This window comes from Corvus hawaiiensis, chromosome 6, assembly GCF_020740725.1.
Source record: "Corvus hawaiiensis isolate bCorHaw1 chromosome 6, bCorHaw1.pri.cur, whole genome shotgun sequence".
In the NCBI taxonomy this organism is placed as follows: domain Eukaryota; kingdom Metazoa; phylum Chordata; class Aves; order Passeriformes; family Corvidae; genus Corvus; species Corvus hawaiiensis.
Genome location: NC_063218.1, coordinates 25,646,046 through 25,671,490, shown reverse-complemented (window position 1 = coordinate 25,671,490; position 25,445 = coordinate 25,646,046). Strand labels below are relative to the sequence as shown.

The following is a 25,445-nucleotide window of genomic DNA, read 5'->3' as shown; positions in this document are numbered from 1 at the left end:
GAGGTGGAAATCTATAGGGAAACTCAGAAGTTATTAACTGCTTCACAATATAGCCTCCATAACATCCATCCACACAGCAGAGAGGGGCCAAATTTGGATCTCAATATGAAGAACTGCTACTGTCAGGCACAACCTGAACTTCTTTGGAGCAGCACATCACATCACTGAGACAGACTGTGCTGGCCTAGATTTCCAGAGTGAGCCTGTGCAGTACAAGTAAGCTCACCTTCGCCCCAAAGATATCACCCACATTGACCTTCAGGCCACCACCAGCTCTGTATTTCAGGACACTTGAGGATCCCTGCCAGACTTCCTTGTACGTGCGTATGTCCTGAGGTGAAGCTAATCAGTCCCTCACAGCAAGGGGACAGTTGAAACAGCTTTTTCCAGTGTCACTTGTATTCAGTACATCTTCTGTAGCACAATTAACAGCAATTGGCAAATGAACAGAAAAGTACTGATACTCAAAGCCAAAAAAAACCTATCCCAACCCTGCACAGATTGCAGCGTATCTGTTTAGTCCCTTCTCTTATCCACTCTCAGTGGACAGCTGTCAGCTTTAGTTAAGTCTGATTTAATTTAAAGCATATCACACTGATTACAGGACAGCATATAATGGGAAGAAACAAGTTTTGCTGGGGAGGCCACTATTCATAGAATCATAAAATGGTTTGGGTTGGAAGGGACCTTAAAGATCATTTCGTTCTAAGCCCCCTGCCATGGACAGAGACACCTTCCACTGGTCCAGGCTTTTCAAAGCCCCATCCAGCCTGGCTTAGAACACTTCCAGGGATGAGGCATCCGCAGCTTCTGTGGAAAACCTGTTCCAGTTCCTCACCACCCTCAGTAAAGAATTTCCCCTTAATAATCCCAAGGGCCTCTCTCCTCTGAGATCCGAGCCATAAGGGACGCCTTGCCAGGATGCTCCTCCTCGATAGGAACCAGGCAGGTGGTGGGGGCACACGTGAGGCCCCGCGTCGTCCCTCCGCTACTCCGGCCCGGAACGGCAACGATCGAACCCCGGCGCCGCACAGGGCCACAGCCTCGCTCGGCCGGCCACCTGCGCGAGACGCGGGCAGGTACAAAGCGCTCCGAACTCTGCTCGGCCGCCACGAAGCCTCTCCCGGTGACGAGCAGTCCTGTGAGTGTCCCGAGACGGGAGAGGGACGCGAGGAACCCCCGCTACGCGCCCGACCCCTCGCAGCGCCTCGCCAGCTCTCTTTTCTCCGGGCGGACCACAATTCCCAGAACGCCGCACGCGTGGTGACGCCGGACGGCGGCGGGACTCGGCCAATGGGCGGGCGCGCAGGCGCCGGGCGGGGCGGAGCGGCCGGTGGTAGCGGCGGAGCGGCGGCGGGAAGGGCGGGCTCGGAGTTTCACAGCAGCGGCGGGGACGATGCCGGTCCATTCCCGGGAGAAGAAGGAGAATAATCACGATGAGATGGAGGTGGACTACGGAGAGAACGAGGGCAGCAGCTCTGAGGAGGAGGAGACCGAGAGCTCGTCTGTCTCCGAGGAGGGGGACAGCTCAGGTACCACGGCCACCCGCAGGCAGCGCCGCTGAGAGGGCGCCGCGGCGGCTCCCTCAGCGCCCGGTGCTGCCCCGGGGCACACCGGTTCCGCCCCGGTTCTGGTGGCTGTCGGTGTCACCCCCCCTTCCCCTCCCCCCCGTGACCCCGCCCCGGCCCAGCCTCTGCTTCGGCTCAGCGGCTCCTCTTCGGGCCGCCGGCTGGGACGCAGGAACGGGGCGGGGCGCATGGGCAGGGAGCCCCGCTGAGCCCCGAGCCGCCGGCTCCGCAGCAGGCTGGCACTGGCCATGGCGGACTGGGCCGCGGTGCTCCGCTCCGTGGAAGAGCTGTGGGTTGTGCCCTGCTGGGCTTGAGTGCGTCCTCGCAGAGGGACTCCTTGCTGAGGTCTGCGCTTAAAGGCGTGTGCATACATGAACAAGTGTGTACGTACATATAAGTACGTATTTCCATGCAAGTTCATGAATTTCAATTAGGTGTTTTGAGACCTGTCTTTGAGGGGATACTGGAAGCCCTGTCAATACCACTGGCCTCTTTTGCCGATCACTTCAGGCTCTGCTCAGCTGAAGGTTCCTTCCTTTTTCCGTAGCTTTCGTCTGGACTGTAGATTTTGAATTACATTAGTAGCTGAAATCGATCTTTAAAAGGATTCCTTTTACTATGCTCAATTTACACTGTGTTATTAAGAAGGTTATTATTATCTGTTCAAGCTTTCCTTGCAATTACTATTTTCTGTCTTTGATCGTAAAACATATTTCCAGGTGATAACTGGTAGAAGTTTGTGGTGCCTTATTTGACTAGTGATGAGATGCAAGCCGGTGGTTGGAAAGGAAGGTGGACAGAGTTAGTGAAGTGAGAAAAGTCCTGATATGGATGCGGACCAGGGCCAGTCCTAGTCCTGACATGTGGTTCTGGCAGCGTAGTGATTTAGTGCTGAGGCCCCTATATCACCAAATTAAAACCATAGAATATGCTGAGTTGGAAGGGACCTAGAAGGATCATTGAGATGAACTCCTGACTCTGCACAGGACACCCCAAGAATCACACCATGTGCCTGAGAATCTTGTCCAAATGCTTGTTGAACTCTGTCAGGCTTGGTGCTGTGACCACTTCCCAGAGGAGCCTGTTCCAGTGCCCAACAACCCTCTGGATGAAGAACCTTTTCCTAATATCCAACCTGAACCTCCCCTGACACAATTACAGATCCAGTACTGGGGAAGGCTGATCAGTTTTTCTTTACCCCCATTCTCTCAAAGTGATTCTGTTGGAAAACAGGGCCAGAAAGATGTGCTCAAATGGTCTTGGCTCGTTTTGGTGAAACCTAAACTAGGTAGCATCTGTGTGTGCTGGTGGTTATGCTGAAAAAAAGGTGAACTTGAGTGAGGCTACCAGGGCAAGCAGCTGGAGGTAATCGTGTTGGGAAAGCATACCTGATTTGGATATATCCTTGTACATGTCCTTGTTTGCATAGCAACTTGCGCTATTCCTTTGAGATGTGACTTATGAAAGCATGCTTCAATTCTTCTATTGTCAGAATTGTACAGGACCTGAAAAAGGAATACTGTATTTTGGATAAGAAATTAATGGAGATAGCTTTTCAAGAAGTTCTGATACATGAAGTTACACCTTTCGGGGAAAACAGAGAGAGAAAAAAGGAGGAATATACAACCTTAACGGGTGGTAGGTGGGTGAGACACAGAGTTGCAAAGGTCTCTTTGATGAGGTTCAGGAGCAGCACTGCAACAAAATCCACTACTTTCTTGCCTGATCTTAGCCTTCCAGTTTGTATTGTAGCTAGATACCACGTGGGAATGCCCTTTCTTAATTTCTTATTCTAGCCAATATTTATGTCTGAGGAAATGTAATTTTCTGTATGAGGGAGTGAGTTTGGTATAACATATGTAAACTTAACTTTTTCTCTCCCAACTCTCTGGCTCTAGTGAAGAGAGAATTGTCTCTGTTAGTTCCAGCCTTGAAGTTTGCTCTTTTTCAAAATTTGTCTTGTTCCCTGTTTGTAGTTCTGTTATTTGCTATTTTTAAAGAAAACTTTGAAGTTTACTTGACGTCTAAGACACTTTGGCTGATTTTTATTGAAGGCAAATATTTATATGGTTTTGTCCTTATCTTGGTTTCTTCTGGGATTAGGAAGGAGTGTGTTCTAAGTGAATGTAGTCTGTGCGTGTTTCTTTAAAACAATACAGGAAGCTCTCCAGATAATTTCTTTTGCATTCCATGGAGAAATGATTTTAAGGGAGCACTTAAAATGTGATGATTACAGAAAATTACATGCTTGTCTCAGTGTCTTGACCAATATGAACATACTCCTTGGAAGCATGTTGTTCCTACAGACTTAAAATGATTAGCACCCCAAGAAATAAGTCATAACTGAAATTAGTAAAGATTTTTTTTGGTTAAATTTGTCATTTGCTTAACTTGCATTCAGCCTTCTGTTTTTGTTTTTTTTTTCTCCAGTAGATGCCTGAGAATACAAAAGGTGCAGTTAGAGGAAGCATGACTCGTCCTTGAGAGCTGGCACTCTATCTATCCTGTTCATTTTGATCTTACGTATTTAGTACGGGTGTTTTATTGACTGGGGTATAGAATAGTTTGTTAGAGATGAATTAAAAAAGCCACAAGTTATGCTTACCATCCCAGGGGAGAATTTGGCCATTTTTTGAAGCACTTTGTACAGGCCACAGCTTATTAAAAAAAGCTATTTTAGGTGCTGTTACATTTCAACTGCTGTGTGGATTTTTTTATCTTTAAACCAGGTTGCCCTAATTACTGTGTTGGACTGCTTGAGTATAGTAGGAAAAAACAACTGTGATTTTGAAAGTGTTTAAAAGTAGCCTAAATACTTTCTGCAGTATGAAACTTTGTGGTAAATCTGAAGTTTTGAGACAGGATGGGCCTATCAGCAACTGTTTTAATATGAAATGAGCAATCTTCCACCTCCTGTCATTTAAATTTTCAATTGGAAAGCTATGAGATTTGATCTTAAAACATTTTACCTTTTCAGCAATGCATACATATTACATAGTCTGTATATTGTTTAAGGTCGTGATGAAGAAATTCCATAAGTGGGGAATTAAAGATGTTTCAGGACTCTGAAAATCTTCATCATTTTATGAATCTTATTGGAGGAAGAATAAAGATGAAACAATTGAAGAGCAACTTGGCATGTGAATTGACATTCAGTATGAATGATAGCTAGAATGTAGACTGCAAGGCAGAAAATCAAAGACTTTTGAGGGTATTTGCAGCTGAGAGGAGATTGGAGAGAGCTATGTGTTATTTCTTTATCTACAAGAAAATCATCTATGCCCTCAGATGCCAATGAATAGCAATTTCCTTGCAACACAAGTTGCAAGTTAAAATGTAAGATGCAGTCCCCTTCTGCTCCAGCAGTGGGTGTGCACTGATCCTCAGCCAGGGTTACAGTTGTAGCTTTCTTTGCTTTGTACTCCCTAAACATACACAAACAATAAAATAAATCCACGTTAATTTAAGAAAAGCTTATCAATGAACTCCTTACTAAAACATACTTAGAATCAAAAGCATAGCAGAACACATCTGAAACATGTTTGAGAATAAAGGGGAAAAACTGTAGGTATCCCAGTGCTTGCTCCTGTTTGGTTTTACAGGGAGGTACCGTCAAATTTTAAAGAGGCTTTAGTTTTGTAGCACAGAAATGCTTTAGACAACTGAGTAATATGATTGCCACATTCCTAAATCTGGCCAAATTATAAGTTGCTAAATCGATTTTGGCTTGGTTATTGTGTTAAGCAGTCAAATAAAACTTTGTTCTCTCATATGATTTTCAGCCTTATTTTGGGTTTATGGTTCTGCCTGACTTTTGAGAACAATATTTTAATATAAATAATATCTCTTAACAGCCTGATATGCTCTTCCCCCACCCTCCCCATTCAATGTATTTTTTTAAAGTTCTGTCTTTAAATTTTCTTGCTCTGCTTTCAAATACTCCAGGTTATATTGTGTTTTAAAACTTTGTACACTGTCTTTTTTGATTGTAGTAACAGTAGTATGACAGACTGCACTGGGTCTTTAATTTGGACTCATAGATGCCATTGTAATACTGACTGATCTTGCTGTGCTGACTGCTGGTTTTCATATCCAGGCAGAGAAGGCTAGTGTCGTTTTTAGTCTTAAAAGCTTGTGATGATTTCAGGAAGAAGTTAAGTGCAGAGAGCTTCAAATATTGAGAGGTCTGAGTTGACAATCTGATTTAATCAGATCCTTTCAAGTAGCTAGTGGCCCTGAAGCTACTCCTTTCACCTCATGAGCTTTACAAATTGCCATACTGTTTTGCAAAACAATAAGAATGGAGACTTGCACACTGCATTCTGTAGTTGGTGTAGGAGGCAGCATAAAGCAGTTAAACATGTTTGTTGGAAAAATGTGAGTGAGGAGGAAGCAAAAAGCTCAGAGTTGTTTATAGCCTAAAAGAGTGATTCCTGCTCAGTTTAGGATCCTACTTTGCCTTTCTGTCAGGAGGTAGGGTTTTTCTTGTCAGAGTAACTGCTTACGTAAGTAAGGGCTCCTTAGGACAGTGCTTTCTCTCGAGCATTTGGCCTGTTTGCACCAGTTCAGTCACAGTTCTGAGTGCATGGCCATTCCTTCTGCATGCCTTCTACTGGTTGATAATGGGTCAGTTGTAGTGTAACTGTAGAGAGCTAATTCCTGCAGATACTGCTGTTATAAAGCAGTTTCATGTATCTGACTTTTGAATATGGCTTAACAAAGTCTCTTTTTTCTCTTCTTCTGGGAGTCAAGAATTTTTTATCACAGTTTCTCAGTTTTCTTGTCTAAGAAAGGCCAGTGGAGGTAACAACTGATGCTTAGTAACATCAGATGTTTCAATGGCAGTGTCAAAAGTTTTGGCAAAAAATTGTATATTTTTGTTGCTTTATCTTCCCTAGGTAAATTAAGAAAAAAATTCAGGAATATAAATTAAAATCTGTGAGAAGAGTTTAATATTAACTACTCTTGCTGCATAGAAGCATAGAAAGTTAAGTATCTGCAATGTTCTAGACTTTTCAGGTTAAGAAATGTTTCATTAGAGTAATTTCAAATGGTCATTAAAATGAACAGCAGATATTTTTACATTAATATTTCAACTTCAAAGAACTTTTCCTACTGGACAGGATGAAACCTGTTTCAAAATTATGTGTTACTTTTTCTTTAAAGAATATTAATAAAACAAATCTTGAATTTTATATGACAAATGTAACACTGAACCGTGCTTGCATTCCAGGGATTGCTTTTGTTTGTACTAACCCAGGATACACTTGAATTTTCAGTGGTGGCTGATAACAGCTCACACTTAACAGTGTCTTTCATCTGGTGTGATATGCATTGTTTAGTTTTTCTGTTTCATGCATTCTTATGTATTCTTTGTATTATCAGGCATGAAATACACCTCTTGAGGTCTTACAGTGCTGTTGTTTCCTGTTTTGAGGAAGAAGAATTGCTGTTTATGGGGTTTATTCTAGAATTATATCGAGGTTTCTAACTTTGTAGCTTATGTGCCAAGTGATTTCTCATATTCTGCTTTGTGAGAATAATAATAATATGAGAGAAACTGCTCATGGCTATAATTTGGGTTTCTTTCACATTCACTAGAAACAAAATATCCAGTTTATTTGGTTATATATTACATTGTTAACGTTTTTTTTTTTAAAATTCTTAGAAATGGATGATGAGGACTGTGAAAGAAGAAGAATGGAATGTTTAGACGAAATGTCCAATCTTGAAAAGCAGTTTACAGACCTTAAAGATCAGTAAGTATTTTAATGTTTCAAGTGCCTCATTTGAGGATCCATTCCATGAAAATATCGTGCAGCTGGTATTTCTTGTCTTTCGTATATGTGGATGCTACTTTTGGAGAAGAGTAGGAACTGGGAATTCTGAAATTACTTGCAGGCAGAATACTTCTATATATTCATGTATTTTTTGTTTTGCTGTAAGGATGGTTTTGAAATGTTGTTCCTGTGAAGGGCTAGTCTGGGTCTATTACATCAAACTCACTAGTAGAACCAAGGAATTGTGATTTTAGGGAAATTTGAGATTTTGTTTAATTACTTATTCATTCAATATCATTCTCATACTTTGATATATGTGGGACAGACCTAAGTGCATTGTCTTTGCTAAGTAAGAAATTAGGTTTGGTTTTTTTTCAGCAGTAGTTTTTATAGTTGGTACTAATGAAAGTTTCTTGTGATTACTGCAAACCAGATACCACTACTAGATAAAATGAAAATACTGTTATCTCAGTCTGTAGTTTGCCATAATACCTGCATAAGTAGCTAGTAAAGACCTACTTAAAAGAAGAGTTATTCAAAAGTGATTGTCGTTTGTATTACAGCCTATCGTTTGTGTCATAGAATCATTAAGGTTGGAAAAGACGTCTAAAATCATGAAGTCCAACCATTTATCTAACAGTGCCAGGTCCATTACTAAACCATGTCCCTAAGCACCACATCTATGCATGTTTTTGAATACTTTTGGGGACAGTGATTCCACCATTTTCCTGGGCAGCCTGTTTCAATGCTTGAACACCCGTTCTGTGAAGAATTTTTTTCTAATATCTAATCTAAACCTCCCCTGATGCAACTTGAGGCTATTTCCTCTAGTCGTGCCTCTTGTTACCAGGTAGAACAGGCTGACCTCCACCTCGCTACAAACTTCTTTCAGGTAGTTGTAGAGAGCAGTAAGATCCCCCTTGAGTCTCCTTTTCCCCAGGCTAAACAACTCCAGCTCCCTCAGGTGCTGCTCACAGGACTTGTGCTGTAGACCCATCACCAGCTTCGTTGTCCTTCTTTGGACAAGCTCCAGCAATGTATGTGAAGTTAAATTTGTTTTCATGCATGCACAGACAAGGTTTAAATTGGTGGCAATTTGGTAACTGTTAAGTGAAATTTTGAGAAGACCTGGTCTGTGCTTGGGCATATGCTTTAATTGAAAACTTAGTCAGTTGTTATTATGGTTCAGATGCTTATTTATATTGTGAGATACTTCTTTCTGCTACAAAACAGAGATATATAACTTGCTTTGCATAACAGGACACTATGAGGTCTGGAAATAATAGGGTCTGGAAAGAATGGCCCAACAAGAAATTCCTTGCCGTAGTGTCTAGAGAGGACTGTTTGTCCTGCTGTTCTTTGGGCTGAGCATGGGAAAACCTGGGAAATGCAGCCAGCTGATGAGTACTGAAGCCAGTTGGCACTGATTGGTTTGGCATTTGGAAAACTGTCAGCTTTTGAGTTCAGCCCTACTCTTCCATCTGTTTGACAGCTTGGATGACTGAAAACAATTTGTAGAAACAGATCTTTAAGGAGTGAATATGAAAGAGGGTGGTCTTGAGAGGAAGGAAGCAAGTATTTTTGGGGGCTTAGGGCTTACGAATGGTATTTGAGAAGTGGTAAGGCTGTGGTATATGGAGGAAGGCGTTGTGTAGACACATTGGTTAGTTGAGAGAGAGGTATTTGTGTGGGCTGGAAGAACAGTTGGTGGAAATACTGGAAACAGAGCATTAGAATGGTGGAAGAAGGATTATAGGGAGAAGTAGCTGTGAGTAGGGAGGTGATGATGTTTGGGAAGTAGAAAAAGATGCATAAACAATGGGATTTTTGTCGCACCTAACAGCGGAGATGATGTAATGATTGGGTCTGCCTCCTCATCCATTTCAGGGAAACTGAATTTGGATGTTGTAAGTAGCATTTACAGTGGTTTGGTAGCATTTATTCACTTTAGACAAATCATTGTTTGAAAGTACTGGATAAATAGTTGTAGTCCGTTAGCTGCTGCATGGTACCAAGTGCTGACAGCACCCAGTCCATAGCTGCTTGCTCTTATGTAGCTGGTACTTAGTGCTATGTAATCAAACTTTAGTGACTGACCCAGTCATGTGCACTGTGCACCCAGGCTTATGTTCGAGCTAAATAATTCTGCTGCAGCTCTGTGTTAACCACCATGTGCACGGCATGCTCATCAAGGGTTAAGCCCAGCAAACTGGGTTTGATCAGCTGCAGGCTATGTCAGTTGACTGCAGGACAGATTGTGCATATCATACCCTTAACTTCTTGCAGGTAAGAGGGAGGGCAGTGATCACTGATGACAACTCTATAGTGCAAATGTGTGTACCTAACCTAGCTAAAGTCAAAGTAAGAGGATGAGCAAGGTGGTGGCAAGATGAACAGGCAGTTATTTCTCAAGGAGGTCTTGATGTGTCAGTATAAATGAACTTTATTTTGTCTAATTAATTACTTAACCTGTGCACTTTAAATAAGTAAAAAGCAGCATCCTTGTCCCGAGGACGTCTGTTTATGTCTGTGTAAACAGATAACATCTGATGTGTTCGTAACAGAGTTTGTACATGTTTGCTTTAATTTTACACTTTTTGATTGTGGGGTGCAAAGTGAAAAATGAGAACAGGAAAAGTTAGTTATATTGATGATTCTAACATGGAACACTATCAGTTACAAGTAAGCAGACCTTTATTGAGATTGAAATGTTTGTAATTGATATTACATCAAATTCTTCAAAGTGCAGGCAGATTTCTTCATTGTCTGCCAGCAAATATCAGCTTTTATGGAATGACTGAATTTCAGGTAAAATAAAAATATTTTAATTACACTTCCTTTTGGCAGGAATGTAATATGTGAGTTAGAAATTATCTCATGATATTTATAATCGTATGCAACAGGTAGATTTTCACAGGAGATGAAATGAGAGTTGCTTCATTAAGTGCCTGCATCTCTTTTTCCTTGGTTTATGATAGCAGGGGAGCAGATACATGAACAGAAACGTGAATGATTGATTGTTTCCATCCACAAACTTGTCTTTCTCTCTCATGACATAACCCAATTTGTTCTTACATACTGTAGTACTTTTTTGTGTCCTCTTCCATGTTGATTTATGTCATATTATTAACAGATGTACAATTTTTTTTTCTTCTTCCTTAGAGATGGAGATATGTTTAATTTTATCCTGACTTTCTGCACTTCTGGTTGTTTGCATTTGCTTTTCAGAAAGGCTTAATAGACATGAATAATGTTGTTGTTCAAAAAGAAAAGATGTATTGCAAAATTTAAATGCTAGCAAATCTTCATTTTATTTCAGTGTTCCATAGCATTAATAAAGGGATGACAAATAGTTATTTTAAAAATATTTATTCTAACTTCTGTTCTATTTTAAATAAAATCCTAATAATTCCTATTATTTTAAGACTTTACAAAGAAAGATTAAGCCAAGTGGATGCAAAGCTACAAGAGGTCATAGCTGGAAAAGCACCTGAATATTTAGAACCATTGGCAGCTTTACAAGAAAATATGCAAATCCGAACCAAGGTGGCAGGTAGGCATGCAAAATGAGTATTGCTGTTCCAAAGTATAAACTTGCTATGCGTTTTAAGGTCAATCTTCTCTTTTCTTCAGAATTGTTGAAGGAGTGTGTTTTAAAGTTAGAAATTCTGTAGCATAATTTTAAATATTAGGCGGTTTTTAAGTCAAAATGAATATGTTGCTTACCTCCGTGCATACGTTGCCTGATAACATCACGCTAAAAGTAGATATTTTTTTTATCTTTCATTTAACAGCTGCCTGTCTTTGTGCAGTAAGCACAAAATTACTGAGTAAAAGCTAATGATTTTTTAGTCAGAAGGTTTGGGATCAGGTCTACACAATGGTCACTGTTGAAGAGATATTTGGTGCTATCTCATGACATGCTTACTATCTAATATCACATTTTTTCCTGATCTTCTAGTCTGTGTCTCTTCTACTCCTCTGCTTCTATCCTTCTGTTCTGTCTAGGGAAAGAGGAAAAACCTCTTGTCCTTGGTGCTTTTCTCTAAGCTCAATTTTAATTATTAAAATTAATGTTTAGACGGGCTTTTGTGCTCAGAAGAAGGCAGCAAGAATATTCGTCTTCTTGTATACAACCATATAACCATATGGAATGGTAATATAGGAAGACAAAGTTCTGCACTTCCCTACTTTACTTCCCTAAATTTGTTTCATGTTACAGCTTGACTCCTTTAGGAGGATTCAGCTAAGGGTTACCTAACATAGGCTGTCAGGGAGCCAAAAGACAGACACCTGTGATCTCTGTAGCCAGAGAAGCTATACGAGTGTCTTTTCTAAAAAATTTAGCAGAAATGTGGTGCAGGCTAACTGAAAAATGACAAACCAACTTGTACTTTCTATAATACTAGTGCTTTTTCAGTACTACTCAGTATGTCTTCATTGGTACTTCTGACTTTGAGAATTTGAAATCTTTTGATCTACTGCATTTCTTTCCCTCCAGGTCTTCTCTGGAATGCTTTTTCCCAGCTGCTGACCCAGCATTTCTGGGTTTTAAGTTCTTAGCCCAAATTTACATGATTAGTCCTAAGTAGCCCACTTGGGCTTTGCAGAAGGATCTCAGTTGAACTTGCAAAAAGGTTTGCTATAAAAGCAACCTTAATCCAGGCTTTTGATTTTAAGTTTTAAATGTGGCTGTCCATCAGTGCTTTCATGTAGGTGGGTATGGGATATGCAGCATATTGCACATTCTCCTGATTGGTCTTCAGCAGCATTGAAGAGCCATGTTTCAATGTAAAAAAAGCCCAGCTTCAAGTTTTCTTGAAGTTGTGACTAGAAAACAGGAGGTTATTTCCCTTTCGTCCCCAACTGAATAAACTTGATGAAATTATTCCAGAGAAGGCAAGAGCTTGCAGAACTGGCTTATTTGCTTTTACTGTTTGAGAGCCTTGACAGAAGTTGGTAATAGCAGGACTTGAGTTCCAGCAGGTAACCCATAAGGACCTACTGTTACCTGAGAGAGGGGAGGAAGTGGTGAAAAAAAACCCCAAACTAAACTATATTTAGCTAAACCTTGGATATAATTACATCTGTGGTAGAAAAGAAACTTCTGTTCCTCAGCTCTCTAAGGCACTATTCAAACAAAATGTGGATCTTGGCTATTATAGCAAGTCACAAAAACAACTGTTTCTTCTAGAACTGTTGATACCTATATTGTTAAATTTCAGGCAAGTAAACAGTGACCCAAATATGCCAGTCAGCCCTAAATATTAAAAAAATAAAAGAAACATAACAGCAATGTAAGAAAATAACATTTTGAATTCTAGAATAGCTTCACTGTGGAAAGATGATTGACGTAATACTTTGTGGTTTGTTTTTCAGAGGAAGTGCTGGTAGTAATACTGTTCCTCTAGTACTGTGTTCATTTATAGTCAGTTGAATTATAAGGGAAGTTGATTTTGAAAGTTCTTCAGTTGCAAGACACCACTACTGTGTGTGCAAACTTAACTCCTCATGTTTCTAATCTGAAGTAATTTAAATATTTTGTGTTGAATGAATTGAATATATTAAATGAAGTTTTATCTATGCTTGCTGGGCATTACATTTCAGATATGTTTCAGATTTTTTTCAGCTGTTTAGTGGACACATTTTCAGAAATGTCTAAGAATGCTCCTAATACTTAGAATCAGTATCCTTTGTATCACAAGGTGATTATTTTTAAGAATGGATCAGTCTTGTTAATTAATTTAATTTATTAAGGTCATGTATTATAAAGTAAGTATTATTCCAAATACTAATTTGTAAAATCCTTTTCCTTCAATCAGTTTTCTAGCTATTTTAAAACCCCAAAACCTTATTTTAAACTCTAATTAGAAAATAGAAGAGGCCATTTAGTACTTAAATTTGGAAACTGATGATATTCAGGATAGCTCGATCAGAAATATGAAATAGACATATTTTCTAAAGTTAGTATGACTACTGGTGTACTTTTTGACTGACGGGAGAAGGAGTTAAAATATCATTTAGTTTTGCTCAGATCTTCAGGATTAAGGATTTACTTGTTCTTATTTTTATTCTTTAAAGCAGCCAGCCACTCTAAGTGCCTAATGTAATATATCTGTATTTTCCACTATGTGCATGTGTTGGGACTTGCAGGCAGTCTTAAAATAGAATTCTGAAGTTGGATATTTGCTAAAGAAAGTAATATTGCTGTAATTTGTCTGATTACAGGTATCTATAGAGAGCTTTGTCTGGAATCTGTGAAGAACAAATACGAATGTGAAATTCAAGCCTCTCGACAACACTGTGAGGTTGTGCCAGATGTTTCACGTTGATAGCTAATCTCATCTAACTTTACTGTCTGTCATGCTTTTCAGGTTCAGTGCATGTTTTTATTATTTTAGTTATTTGCTATTTGAGTGCAATTGCCATGTAACATTTAAGCCCATGGAAGAGTTTATTCAAAGCATCTGAAAATTAGAATCGTAGAATATGTTGAGTTAGAGGGGACCCATCAAGATCATCTACTCCTGGCCCTGTGCTGGACATGCAAGAATCAAACCATGTGTCTAAGAGTGTTGTCCAAACACTTCTTGAACTCAGACAAGCTGGGACCACTTTTCTGGGGAGCCTGTTCTAGTGCTCAGCTGCCCTCTGGGTGAAGAACCTTTTCCTGATATCCAACTTAAACCTCCCCTGACTCAGCTTCATGCCTTTTGCTCAAATCCTGTCCCTGATTATGAGAGTAAAGAGATTGGTAACTGCCCTTCTGCTTCCCCTTGTGAGGATATTGGAGACCAAACTGAGGTCTCCCCTCAGTCTCCTCTTCTCCAGGCTGAACAGACCAAGTGACCTCAGCCAGTCCTCATACAGCTTCCTCTCCAGAGCCTTCACCATCCTTGTGACCCTCCTCTGGTCACTCTCTAGTAGCTTAATATCTGTCCTATATTGTGGCACCCAAAGCTTCACACAGGACTCAAGGTGAGGCCGCCCCAGTGCAGAGCAGAGCAGGACAATCCCCTCCCTTGCCAGGCTGGCGATGCTGTGCCTGATGCCCCCCAGGACACGCTTGGCCCTCCTGGCTGCCAGGGCACTGCTGACTCATGTTCAACTTGCCATCGACCAGGACCCCCAGGTCCCTTTCCATGGCACTGCTCTCCAGCATCTCATTCCCCATTCTGTCTGTACATCCAAGATTACCCTGTTTCAGATGCAGGATCCAGCAGTTGTCCTTTTTGAACTTCATTTTTGGCAATTGCCCAGCCTTCTGATTTGTCAAAATCTCTCTGCAGGGCCTCTCTGCCTTTGAGGGAGTTGGCAGTTCCTCCCAATTTAGTGTTGTTGGCAAGCTTGCTTAGTCCCCTTTGAGTCCCGTGTCTGAGTCGTTAATGAAGTTGTTGGAGAGATTTTTATTAGTTTGGCTTTGCATATATATATATATAGCTAAGTCTTCTTATTTTTCATTATCAAATTCTTATTAATAGATTCCCACATGATTTTTAACCTTTGTTTTAAAAAGATTACCAAGAAATTAAATAAATATCTGACATCATTTTAGCAAGAAACACCTTACATTTTAATAACAAAACCAAAGAATTCTTTTTGAGATGCATTAGACAGCTAGTGATAGAGTTGTCATTTCAAAAGCAGTTACAATAAAAATAATATTCCTCTCCTTGAACATAAATATTCCTGTTCACATATCTAAATGCTGGATACTGTAGTACAAACACTCAAGTACATGTATGTCCAATGCTGTACATAGCTGCTTAGATCCTGAGTTTTTCATCATAGTACTCCTCAGCCCCCTTACAGTTGCTTAAAGGTGTTTTCTTCTGAGTGGTTCACCATATTCCTGAATTCCTGGTTCCTACTATACCAATAAAGCAAGAATATGCATGTGTACTTCTGAAAAGCTTTCCATTTTCTTGATGCCTTGGGAAAGAATTAGGTATTATGAAGGATGACTCATTATTGGCTGTCTTTGTTCTTGTGGATACTCCTGAGGCTTGACAGAATCCTGTAAGACTTGCAGGGTCTCTTATCCATGATTGAATGATTTGCTTTGGCTATGTATTATTCCTCTTTAAGGTGGTCTTTGTCCCTTGTTTTGCTGTTATGTGAAACATTCGGAATTCAGATATTCACCATCCAATAAAAGGCTCTTGGGGGAAAAAGCTCTATTAAGTCAGAAATGCTGCTTGTAGAATCACTGTTGCACTGGAGTATAACCATTCAGCAAGAATGCCTCTGATGCCTGTAACAGCTTTTCACACCTTATTGGTTACCAGCTACCTGAAGCAGAACACGTCTAAACACAAATGCTATTTAATTTTAAAATGGAATTTTAAAATGATCTCAGAAGAGATAACACTCATTTGGCACTTCAGATACACATAAAGAGGCATCTGCCTTTTAAATTCACCTGGGAAATGTTTTTTATAATGAGGGGTTGAAAAATATGTGAAAGGAGGTTTTTAGAATTTGCATATTTTGTAACTTGAAGAGAATGGTAAGCACGACAGACATTTAGTGGAATAGGATTCTTTGTCCATTCCTCAGCTGATTTGCTTCATTCCAGAAAACTAGCTTGAACACTGGTAAAAGTAAGTTTCTGTTACTGTGCTCTGCTGTGGGCAAGAGCAGTTGAGGTGCAGACATCTGCTCATTTGGCTGTAGGGAACTGCAGCTTCTGACAGAGACACAGTAGCAGATATCTGGATGCAGTGGCTTGAGCTGCTTATGCTGTTTTTTCAGTAAGTCCAAGCTCTCTGTTTTCCAGAGTTGTTGAAGACATTGCTCACTGAATGTTAAAATCTAACAATTGGCTGTATTTTCTACTCATATTTTTGGAAATGTGCAAGCTTATGAAAGAGCAGTAAAGGTATTTCCTTGAGGCTTGAAACTCAGCTTAATTCCAAGTTACTCTTTTAGAGAATTCAGTGGGTTTTGATGCTGCCTTTAAAAGAGTAACTGTTCTGTATAGATACTGTGTAATTTAGTATAGGAGGTAGCTTTATAAAAAGCTTTCCATGAAAACATTAGCTTTTGTAATTTGTAATGGAAGGTGGCATAGATGTCACTACTTTACAGTTACTCGTTGTGAATAAATCTTTTCTATCCAGAAGAAAAATACTGTGTTTGTGTCAAAATGCAAACAGTTTTTCTGGAGAGCTAGCTGCATGCTCTTAATTATTCTTGGTACCAATAGTTGATAAATATGTAATTATATTTTCTCTTGTGCTAAGCGAGTGTGCTGTCTTTAAGGAGCTAGGATCTCATGCTAAGGAAGTGGATACAGGGAGATGTGATATGCTTGGTGGCTTCTGGAAAATCTATTCTTACGTATCTTCCACTGATGCCTTAAATTGTCAATATTTAGATTATTGAACTTAGTAATGTAAAGATCTGCAATCTTGCTTTTTTAGAGTGAGAAGCTTCTCTTGTATGATACTGTGCAAAGTGAACTGGAAGAGAAGATTAGAAGACTTGAAGAAGACAGACATAGCATTGACATTACCTCAGGTGGATGGAAATTCAGTTTGTTTTTTTAAAATTTGTTTGCTTTTAATCTTCTGCTGGCTACTGATTAGTTGACTGTACACATAGTATGTCTGGTGAGTTTTAGGTGATCTTTTAGAATGCTATTCAGCTGTAGACTTCAGGCAGAGGGTTGGATTTAAACTTAAATCAAACTTTGCTTTAATAATTGTCAGCATCCCTTGTGTGTTTTGAGAGTATTAATCTATGCCTACATAATCATGTAACACCTTTATTCTGTTCAGAAGCAGCATCTCACCAGAATATGTTATTTTTCATTTTTGGACAATGTTTTCTGCTATAAAAAGAGCTAAACATGTAAATGTTTCTGATTCATAGCATGTTCTTATTATATCTTTTCAGAATTATGGAATGATGAGCTCCAGTCCAGGAAGAAAAGGAAGGATCCATTTAGCCCAGATAAGAAGAAACCTGTTGTTGTATCAGATATCCTTTTACTGAAATCGTTGTTCTCTCTAGTAGTGTTTGCAGTTTTCTAGCTAATTTTATTACATGTGTGATTAATATCAAGTTGAAGTGATAATGAATTATCAAAACTGATTTTTGCATGGCAGACATTATTCTAATTCAGACTAGAGAAACCATGTTGGCACATCCCATTATGAAAATTGAAATTAAGATTCTCTTACCTAGCTACTAGTTTTATGTAGAAAATGTTTCTAAAAGTTGATTTTTCTAACTCTTAAAGAAAAATAGAGTTACAAGACAAAAGCAGAATTAAGTTAGGCCGCTTGAGCTTCACCAACTGACCATATAAATAGCATCGGATTCTGTGAATTATGAGCTACCTTGCTATTTTGGAGTATATTCCAAACCAAAAATACTAATATAGTGTTAAGTATAAAATCTCAGCAATTTCACGCAGTTTATAAAGCTGAAAATCCTTTCAGTCGTGAAGTAAGTGAATTTGTTCTTTTTGATTGTCGTTTAGAAATAGTTATGAACTTGTCAGATCTGTGTAAAGAAAATACCTAGACATTTTACATGTCTTTTGATTTGTAATTTTTTGCTATTTAGAGAAAAACAGATTTGAAAGAGGTTTAAGATTTTTAAAATTTCAAATGGAATTTTAAGTTTAGGCTTGGTGTCCATTTTAGGAGATTTTTTTTTTTTTTTTAAACATCCATAGCACCTTTTTCTAAACTTGTTTTTCAGAGATGAAATGGGGAGAAACAAAGTAAAAAGTGAAGACTGTTGTAGTGGAATAGCTGTACTATATGGAATTTTGATTTGAAGTTCATGTATTGTTCTTAATACACATTTTTTACTTTGTAGTTGATAGTTTAAGGAAGGGGGCTTTGCCTTTCTACTTCCTGTGTTTTGGATATTTGATATTCAGATATGTGGTGCTGACCATACTTTTTTCTCTAAGATATATGATGCAGGGTACTGTAAAAATAATTATTTCATTTAAGCTGATACTAGTGTAGGTGCTGTTTTGCAGTGGTACGTTGAAATTGCAATGAATTTTAATTGTAATTTGAATTATTGTGAATAGAATAATTTTTGAACTGTTAGGAATGGAATGATTATATCTCAGTTGTTCATCTTATCCCTTTGTTGAACTCCTGTAGTCTGAATATCTACATGCTATTATTACCTCTTTTAATAATTCTTAAAGTGCATTTCTAGGTTGCATAATTCAAAGATGGATGTGTTTGCACTGAGCTTTTACTTCATGTGGGTACTCTTTGTGTGAAAGACAGGCAGAAGAGAGCTATTAATATCTTTCTACAGTTAGAATATTTTTATTATTTCTGTTTAAAAGAGTTTTCCCTAACATTTCCACGCCCGTATATAGTTTATATGTTACAAGACCTTGATATACTTGAAGACTGGACAACAATAAGGAAGGTAAGATGAAAGGATGAATGCCAATGACTGTGGATTTAGTTGGGTTCATATCTAGTCCTTTTGTTACTTAAAAATATGTAACTGGATTTCTTACATGATCAAAATACTAAGTAGATTTTTATTTCTTCAGTAGTCAGTTAGTCCTTTCAATTTAATCTGTATTATTGCTACTTCTTCTGCTTCTACCTAAATCATACAGAGGAATCCATTAAAGGTGTGCAAGAGGATATCTCTAAAAACTTGAGTCCATAATTTTCCATGAAAAAGCGAGCCTGAAGCCTGTGTTAAGTGGATCTGCTTTCTCATAGTCTAGCCTAATTGAATAGAAACTGTTATAGGATAGTCTGGTAGGATTTTGCTTTATATGAAAATTCTAAAAAATGTATCTCATATGGCATGTTTTCATATAGTAAGTTTTCTATTTTAAGAAGATTTCTGTCCTTGGACCTCTTCTTATATATTTTTACATAAAATGGGAAGCTGTGTTTTTCTCAGATTGTAATAGAATCATGGTTTATAGGAAAAGAAATTTGTTTGATCAATTGATATATTTGAAAAAAATACATCCATCTTTTAATTGCGTAATACCTTTTTTAGATCTTTGTAAGACTCTTGAAGGATCTTGCTGTAATGAAATGCTATCCTTGCCTGGCACCTGCACTCAGAAAGCTTCCCCTAGTATCCTGGTGCATCCTAGCTTATGGAATAGCAAACCACTTAGGTGAATTCAAAAACTTGGTGGGGAATTGGCTCTGAGTCAGTTTCTATCCTGTTTTTTACCTTGTACCTATTTCCTAAACAAGAAGTAAAATGTGACCTTTACGTGAGAACTTCTCTGACTTTTCTCTTTCTGTTGCTTCAGAGGAACAGACATAAAATATCTTTCCCTTGTGTTCTTTTCCGTAGTTTTACATAGTTTTAAACAAGAGCAACATACCCAGGACCTACTAGGGATTTTGCCTTTTTTGGAAATAATTTAAAAAAACCCCAAAAAGCAAACAAAGAAGTGAACCCCCAAAAACTCCTGAGTGCTTTTTTTTTTTTTTCAAGTCTATGTGTGATCTGGAGTTTGCATGAAGTAAGTTGTGAGCTTATAACATATAAATTAAAAGACTAGATTGTTCATGCAGCATTTTGTTTTTCAGAATGAGTTAATGTAATTTTGTGTTTTCTTGACAGAATTACGTAAGAGAAATTTTGAGGATTTAATTTAGAAAAACTTCAGAGTTACTTGAAATCAAAACTTATTAAAGAAGGTGACTTTTTTCACCCTCAGAATGCTTTTTTGTTTAGCTACCGAGTCACCATTGAACACATTTTTATTTTAGAATTCTCATTGTGTTTTTTGCATGTAAATGCAAGTGTATACTTGCATATAAGAGTAAATACCACTGCACGTTACTTCACAGCTAAAGCTGGCAGTTAAGAAAAAATGACTATGCTTGCTGACTAGCTTTAATTTTCTTTTGTGTTCCAAGGCAATGGCTACGCTGGGGCCACACAGGGTAAAGCCAGAACGTAAGTAAATATAGTCTGGTTTCATAAGACAGAACTTGCCATGTGGAATGATGCGAACTGCATCCAGGCAGATTGCGTTTATTATAGTACTGGTATAGTGATGGAGGATGAGGTGAAGTAGCTGGAAGATGTGGCTGTTGTCTTTCCCCTCTCTCAGGTGCTGATACCTGTAGCTTGATTGCTGTTGTTTCTGTTGACACAAATTCTAGAAATTTAGCATCAAAAACTCAGGCTTCCAACAGTGGTTTACAGCAATTCCTATGAGCAAACTGTGCCAATGTTTGCACAAGGTTAAGCAGAAAACTGAGAGCATCTGGACCTTAGAGGTGCATTTCAAAAGATGCTCAAATTGACTTCAAGCTACAACCCTGAAAAAGCAGAGCTATGGGAAAGGAGGGGTATTCATATTTGGCACTGAAGTGAGAAGCATGTTCGTGCTGAGTAAAATCACATATTTGGAGGTGAGTAAGGAGGAAAAGGGACAGTAGGCAAGTAGGTGATAGTTTCTATTTGAAAATTAAAATCTAACTTTTAATTATCTGGCTGGAAATAAAAAGGTATATTGCTTCCAGTTTCCATGCAATTATTAAGAGGCGAACTGTTGGAAAAAATGTGTATTCTGTGTAAATAACGTGATGAAAGTGTATTTAACCACCTAACTGATTTCTGTGAAGTCAATATTAAATCACTTTTATTACTTAATTTAGCACCTGTCAAATTAGAAAAGCATCTACATAGTGCTAGATCTGAAGAAGGAAGACTCTATTATGACGGCGAGTGGTATGGACGAGGGCAGACAATATGCATTGATAAGAAAGATGAATGTCCTACAAGGTAAAGATTATTTAGTTTATGCAGCTCTGTACATTTATGTTAAGCAATAACTAGGATGATGGCATTGAAGAGTAAGGCCTATGTGGAAATACTGCCACCTCAGTAACATTTACTAGTTCACCTTAATTATGGAAATTCATACTTAATTATGGAAAAACACTTTATACTGTTTAAGATAAGCATTGTTTTCTGTTGATTAGTGGTCTGAAAGAAAAGAATTGGACCTTTTTAATGGTATTTCTTTCTCTTAAGAAAGGTTCTACCTGGGAACAGTCTAAATATTAGAGTGCAAATTCAGTTGAACATTTAAATGTATTTTCTCTATATGGATAATATTTGTAAATTCTAAGAGTCTGAGTGTATTTAAAATTAAATGTGTATCTTACCTTTTACTGAATGGGGCAAATAAGTCTAAGCCCAGTGTTGATTAAATAGGCATGTGTACTCAGGAAACTTGACTTTAATTTCATGTATCAGTAGTTTACTGTAGAACTGGCTGTTTCTCTTTTTCTTTGTGTGTTGTGAAGAGGAACAAATTTTGGTGATTTTGGTATTTGTTCAGGGCTGAAACAGGAAGGTACTCTAGTAAACTATAGATTGTGTCTGAAACTTAAAAAACTTGGAATTAATTTAGCAGAACATAGCAGTTATACTGGGCCAAGTAAAGATCTTAGTATCTAGTGTCTGACAAAAGCCAAAAGCTGATGCTTAACAGGGCAAGCGTGCAGTGGAGCTTTCCTGGGCTTTCAAGATTCCAGCAACTTCTAAGACTAGAGGGAATTGTCATGCTCAGTAAGCAATAGATCTTTATTCTATGAACTGTTTTAATCTTTGGTTTTGTCCTTTCTGTTTTCCCCATCAATCTACTTTAAATGATATTTTTTCTGTGGGGTGTGGGGAAGGGGTTTTTTTCACTGTTTGTGTTAAAGGTTACCACAAGAAGCATAAAAACAGGGCTCATTTAACAGTGAGTTGGTAAATCAGTTTTCAATTTATTTCTTATGGGCTTGGTATAATGAGTAAGAGTTGAAGACATTTTGTGCTTTAAATTGTGGCTTCAGGTTGTTCAACTGTTTTTCAAGTACTTCATATTCGATGTAATTTCAAGGCTTTTCTTGTTTTTTTACTATGGGTGGTTTATTGTTGTGTTTTCTCTATGTGACTGTTGTTCTTTTAAACAATTAAAATATTTGTACATGTTAGGGTTTTCTTGTAAGAGAATAAAATAGATGGCTGAAACATTAGCTACCTTCACTAAAGACACTTGCAGTTGCCAAGGGATTCTGTTAAAACTATCCTTAGAGTGAAGCCAGTATCTTTGGGGCCTAGCATTTAGAACTAATGTATATTTTCATTTACTGTGTGGAAATACAGCTGCAGTTTTGAGGTTATTTTTAGCTTATAAGCTTTCTAAATTCTTCTTGTTTTTCTTCCCCTGACCCTTCTTCCCTCATTTTCTGTAGTGCCATAATTACAACAATTAACCATGATGAAGTTTGGTTTAAAAGACCGGATGGAAGCAAGTCTAAGCTGTATATTTCTCAGCTACAGAAAGGAAAATATTCAATAAAGCATAACCACAACTGACCATTGTTCACCGGATATGAAACAAGTGGTGTTGCCATGCGTGATGTGCCATGGGGTGAAAATTGTATTTAATAGTGTTTTGTATTCCTTATATATATACAGCAGTATCTAATGTGTATCGGTCGTGCTGTATGTAAACTTCGTATGGACGGCCTTCAGAAACCTGAGGAGAGTAAATCCTGTTAACAGACATTTTGCCTCTAAATTGGGTCCAGTGCCTAAGATATGAAGTATGCTCTTCAAGTATAATGCTTCAAAACTTACCATATTTGTAAAATGAAAAAAAAAAAATTCTTCTTTTTCCATTGCTGACCAGTTGGTGTGAAAAAAATGATAACCATAATTACCAGCAACTCACTTTATTTTCAGTGACTGTGTCATGCTTCTCTTGTGGATGTAAATTTAGCCTGCTCAGCTGTTGCTTTTGAATAGATTGTAACATGCATAAGCATTCTTTTATCCGAAGTGTACTGATTTATTAAAATTATTGTCCTCAACAGCTCTGATAGTACTGACTGTGTTATATTTTGTAAGGTTTAATGTATTGCTTGTAATGAGACAAAGCCAATATTTTGAACTATATTTTTTGAAGAGCACTCTTCTAGTGTAGGACCCTATTCTATAGCAGACAAATCATTGGTGATGTTTTTTCTTGATTGCCAGCAAAATTTATGCATACGGTAGACAGTGTTGCTCCAACCTGTGTTACATGTAGCCCTCAAAGAACGACTGCGGGGATGGTTACATAAATGCTGTTGCATGGCCTGCATGTTTGGTCCACAGTTGTATGAAATATGATGAATTTTTGTTAGAAAAGGAAAATATTTCCCCAGAAATCATATATCTGGGAGAATTTACACTGAGTTTTTCACCAAACATTATTTTCAAAATTTCTGTACCCCATTTCATCTTATTGTACACCGGAAGTATTTCATGCAGCTTAGGAAGCTGAATGTCTTTTAAAGTCTTGCTCTTTTAGCCACAGAGGAAAGTCCTAAATCCTTGATGTTACTGTGATGTGCTTCAAGCATCTAGAATGGTAGATGGGATTGTTGAAGAATTGTTAATGCATTGGTTACGTGCACTTTAATCTCCACTTATGATGATTCTTCTTGGAGAAAAAAAAGCATCAATTTGCTTTAAATGATCACAGCAAATAAATACTTTTATTGTAACATATAAATTAATCGTCTCTTCTAGTGCAGGGTGGTAAGTACTTTCCAAATGCCAAATCAGTTTCTGCTGAGTGATGCTTTTCTACAATTGTATGACATTATAAATCAAATGTACATAAAGTATTGATTGACATGTTGGCTTTTAACAATATGAACTGTATGTATACAGTTGTTTGATAAACATTTTGTAATTAAATATTTGCATTTTTTTAACTTAGTGTATAAATAAATGATCTGTGGTAGTGAACATCTTTTATGTTGTTTCGCTTTTTGATTTTCTAGTCTTGTTGGAATTGTTGATCTACCAAATGGCACAGGGAAATATTTTTAAATAATCAGAAGGCCTAAAGCTTTTTAAAAACTTTGGACCTTCACTTTTTTCTTTTGATTTTTGAGAGTTTGTTTGTATAGATTCTGTTTGTTTTTACAAACTTTTACAAAATACTTTATGGAAGCTTTATTCTGTGACATTTATAAATCGAACATAAGCACTGTTAAGAATTTCATATCTGTTGACATGCTTGAAATCATTTGTATTTAGGCCATGCTGGGCACTCTAAACTGTTTTTGTGATTTACCCCTTTCCTTTTTCCTCTTCTGTATTTTGCATCTCTCTAGCTGCGGTTGATTATTCCTGCAGCTTTTGCTGATCTGATCTTGTACGAAGCAGAACTTTGCTTTGTATGGCCCTGCAGTTTGGACTGACACTCAGTGAGTGTGGTTTCTTAATTCAGAATAAACATAATTCATATCAACATGAGAGGTAATAATCATAGCAGTATGGATTAGTGATCAGGCAACTGGGACCTACCTGTTCCATTACTAGAAGTACAGGAAACTGAGCTTTAGCTTTCCTTTTTGACATGTAACCATTTCTGCATATGTGATGGGAAAGCTGTAAGGTTGATCTTTCTTTATAACTGGTTAGTTGTTTCATGATTAGGTGAATATTTGGTACATGCTTTGTATCTTTTTAATATTTGAATAGTTAATGTTTTGCTTGATCCAACATAAAATGTACGGGGTGTCTTCCACAGATTTTAGTCCTTTGAAGTACAGACATTGTTAGCCTCTTGTCATCTGTTTCATCTTTTATGCCACTACTTTTCAAGCCTTGGTAGCATTGCTTTAACCTACAAATTGGATTTAGATCTGTAAAGTGGTGAAAGGAATTCTGTGATATATAGTGCGTGAAAAGGGAAATGAAGAACAAGAGGCACTTAGTGACAAAAGTAACTTTCTATACACGTGTAGAAAAGGCTTCTCTATCAATAGTTATGTTTCAGAGGAGATGCGCTTTGGTTTTTGGTAAACACAGCAAACGGATCTGCTCATCTTTCCCACAATGAAGTATCTGGTATATTTAGTTGGAATGCAATTGATCTAACCTGACAATACTTACTGTGTAAGTATAATGTGGAATTTAGCTTAGGTATTTCATAATAAGCAGGTCTTAAACTTTCCAAATGCATTTGAATTTTGGCACTTTGTTGTAGTGTGTTTGTTTTTAAACTATAAAAATTGACTATTTATAGTCCAGGAACATATTGCTCTATATTTGTAAGCCAAGG

At 38.0% G+C, this 25,445-nt stretch overlaps 1 protein-coding gene and 1 long non-coding RNA gene across 2 annotated transcripts; one reads left to right on the top strand and one right to left on the bottom strand.

The window, feature by feature from the left end:
• Window positions 1–1,336: 1,336 nt before the first annotated feature.
• Window positions 1,337–24,121, top strand: BRMS1L (BRMS1 like transcriptional repressor). Its single transcript, XM_048307630.1, has 10 exons — window positions 1,337–1,532; window positions 7,237–7,327; window positions 10,774–10,901; window positions 13,577–13,656; window positions 16,774–16,870; window positions 17,249–17,332; window positions 18,696–18,760; window positions 20,239–20,278; window positions 20,986–21,112; window positions 22,576–24,121. The coding sequence occupies exons 1-10, from the start codon at window positions 1,397–1,399 to the stop codon at window positions 22,697–22,699; spliced, it is 972 nt and encodes a 323-aa protein (XP_048163587.1). The 5' UTR covers window positions 1,337–1,396; the 3' UTR covers window positions 22,700–24,121.
• LOC125327758 lies at window positions 13,068–14,326 on the bottom strand. The gene is made up of 3 exons (XR_007204360.1): window positions 14,108–14,326; window positions 13,934–13,937; window positions 13,068–13,079 (listed from the first exon to the last, which is right to left on the bottom strand). It is a non-coding gene; the product is annotated as an uncharacterized LOC125327758 (long non-coding RNA).
• Window positions 24,122–25,445: the final 1,324 nt, after the last annotated feature.

Excerpts from the sequence above, each read along its gene's own strand:
- BRMS1L (XM_048307630.1), top strand. The coding sequence starts at position 1,397 with ATGCCGGTCCATTCCCGGGAGAAGAAGGAGAATAATCACGATGAGATG. Across the intron at positions 16,871-17,248 it reads TAGCATTGACATTACCTCAG|AATTATGGAATGATGAGCTC; the intron begins GTGGATGGAAAT and ends ATATCTTTTCAG. Across the intron at positions 17,333-18,695 it reads GAAACCTGTTGTTGTATCAG|GCCCGTATATAGTTTATATG; the intron begins ATATCCTTTTAC and ends TAACATTTCCAC.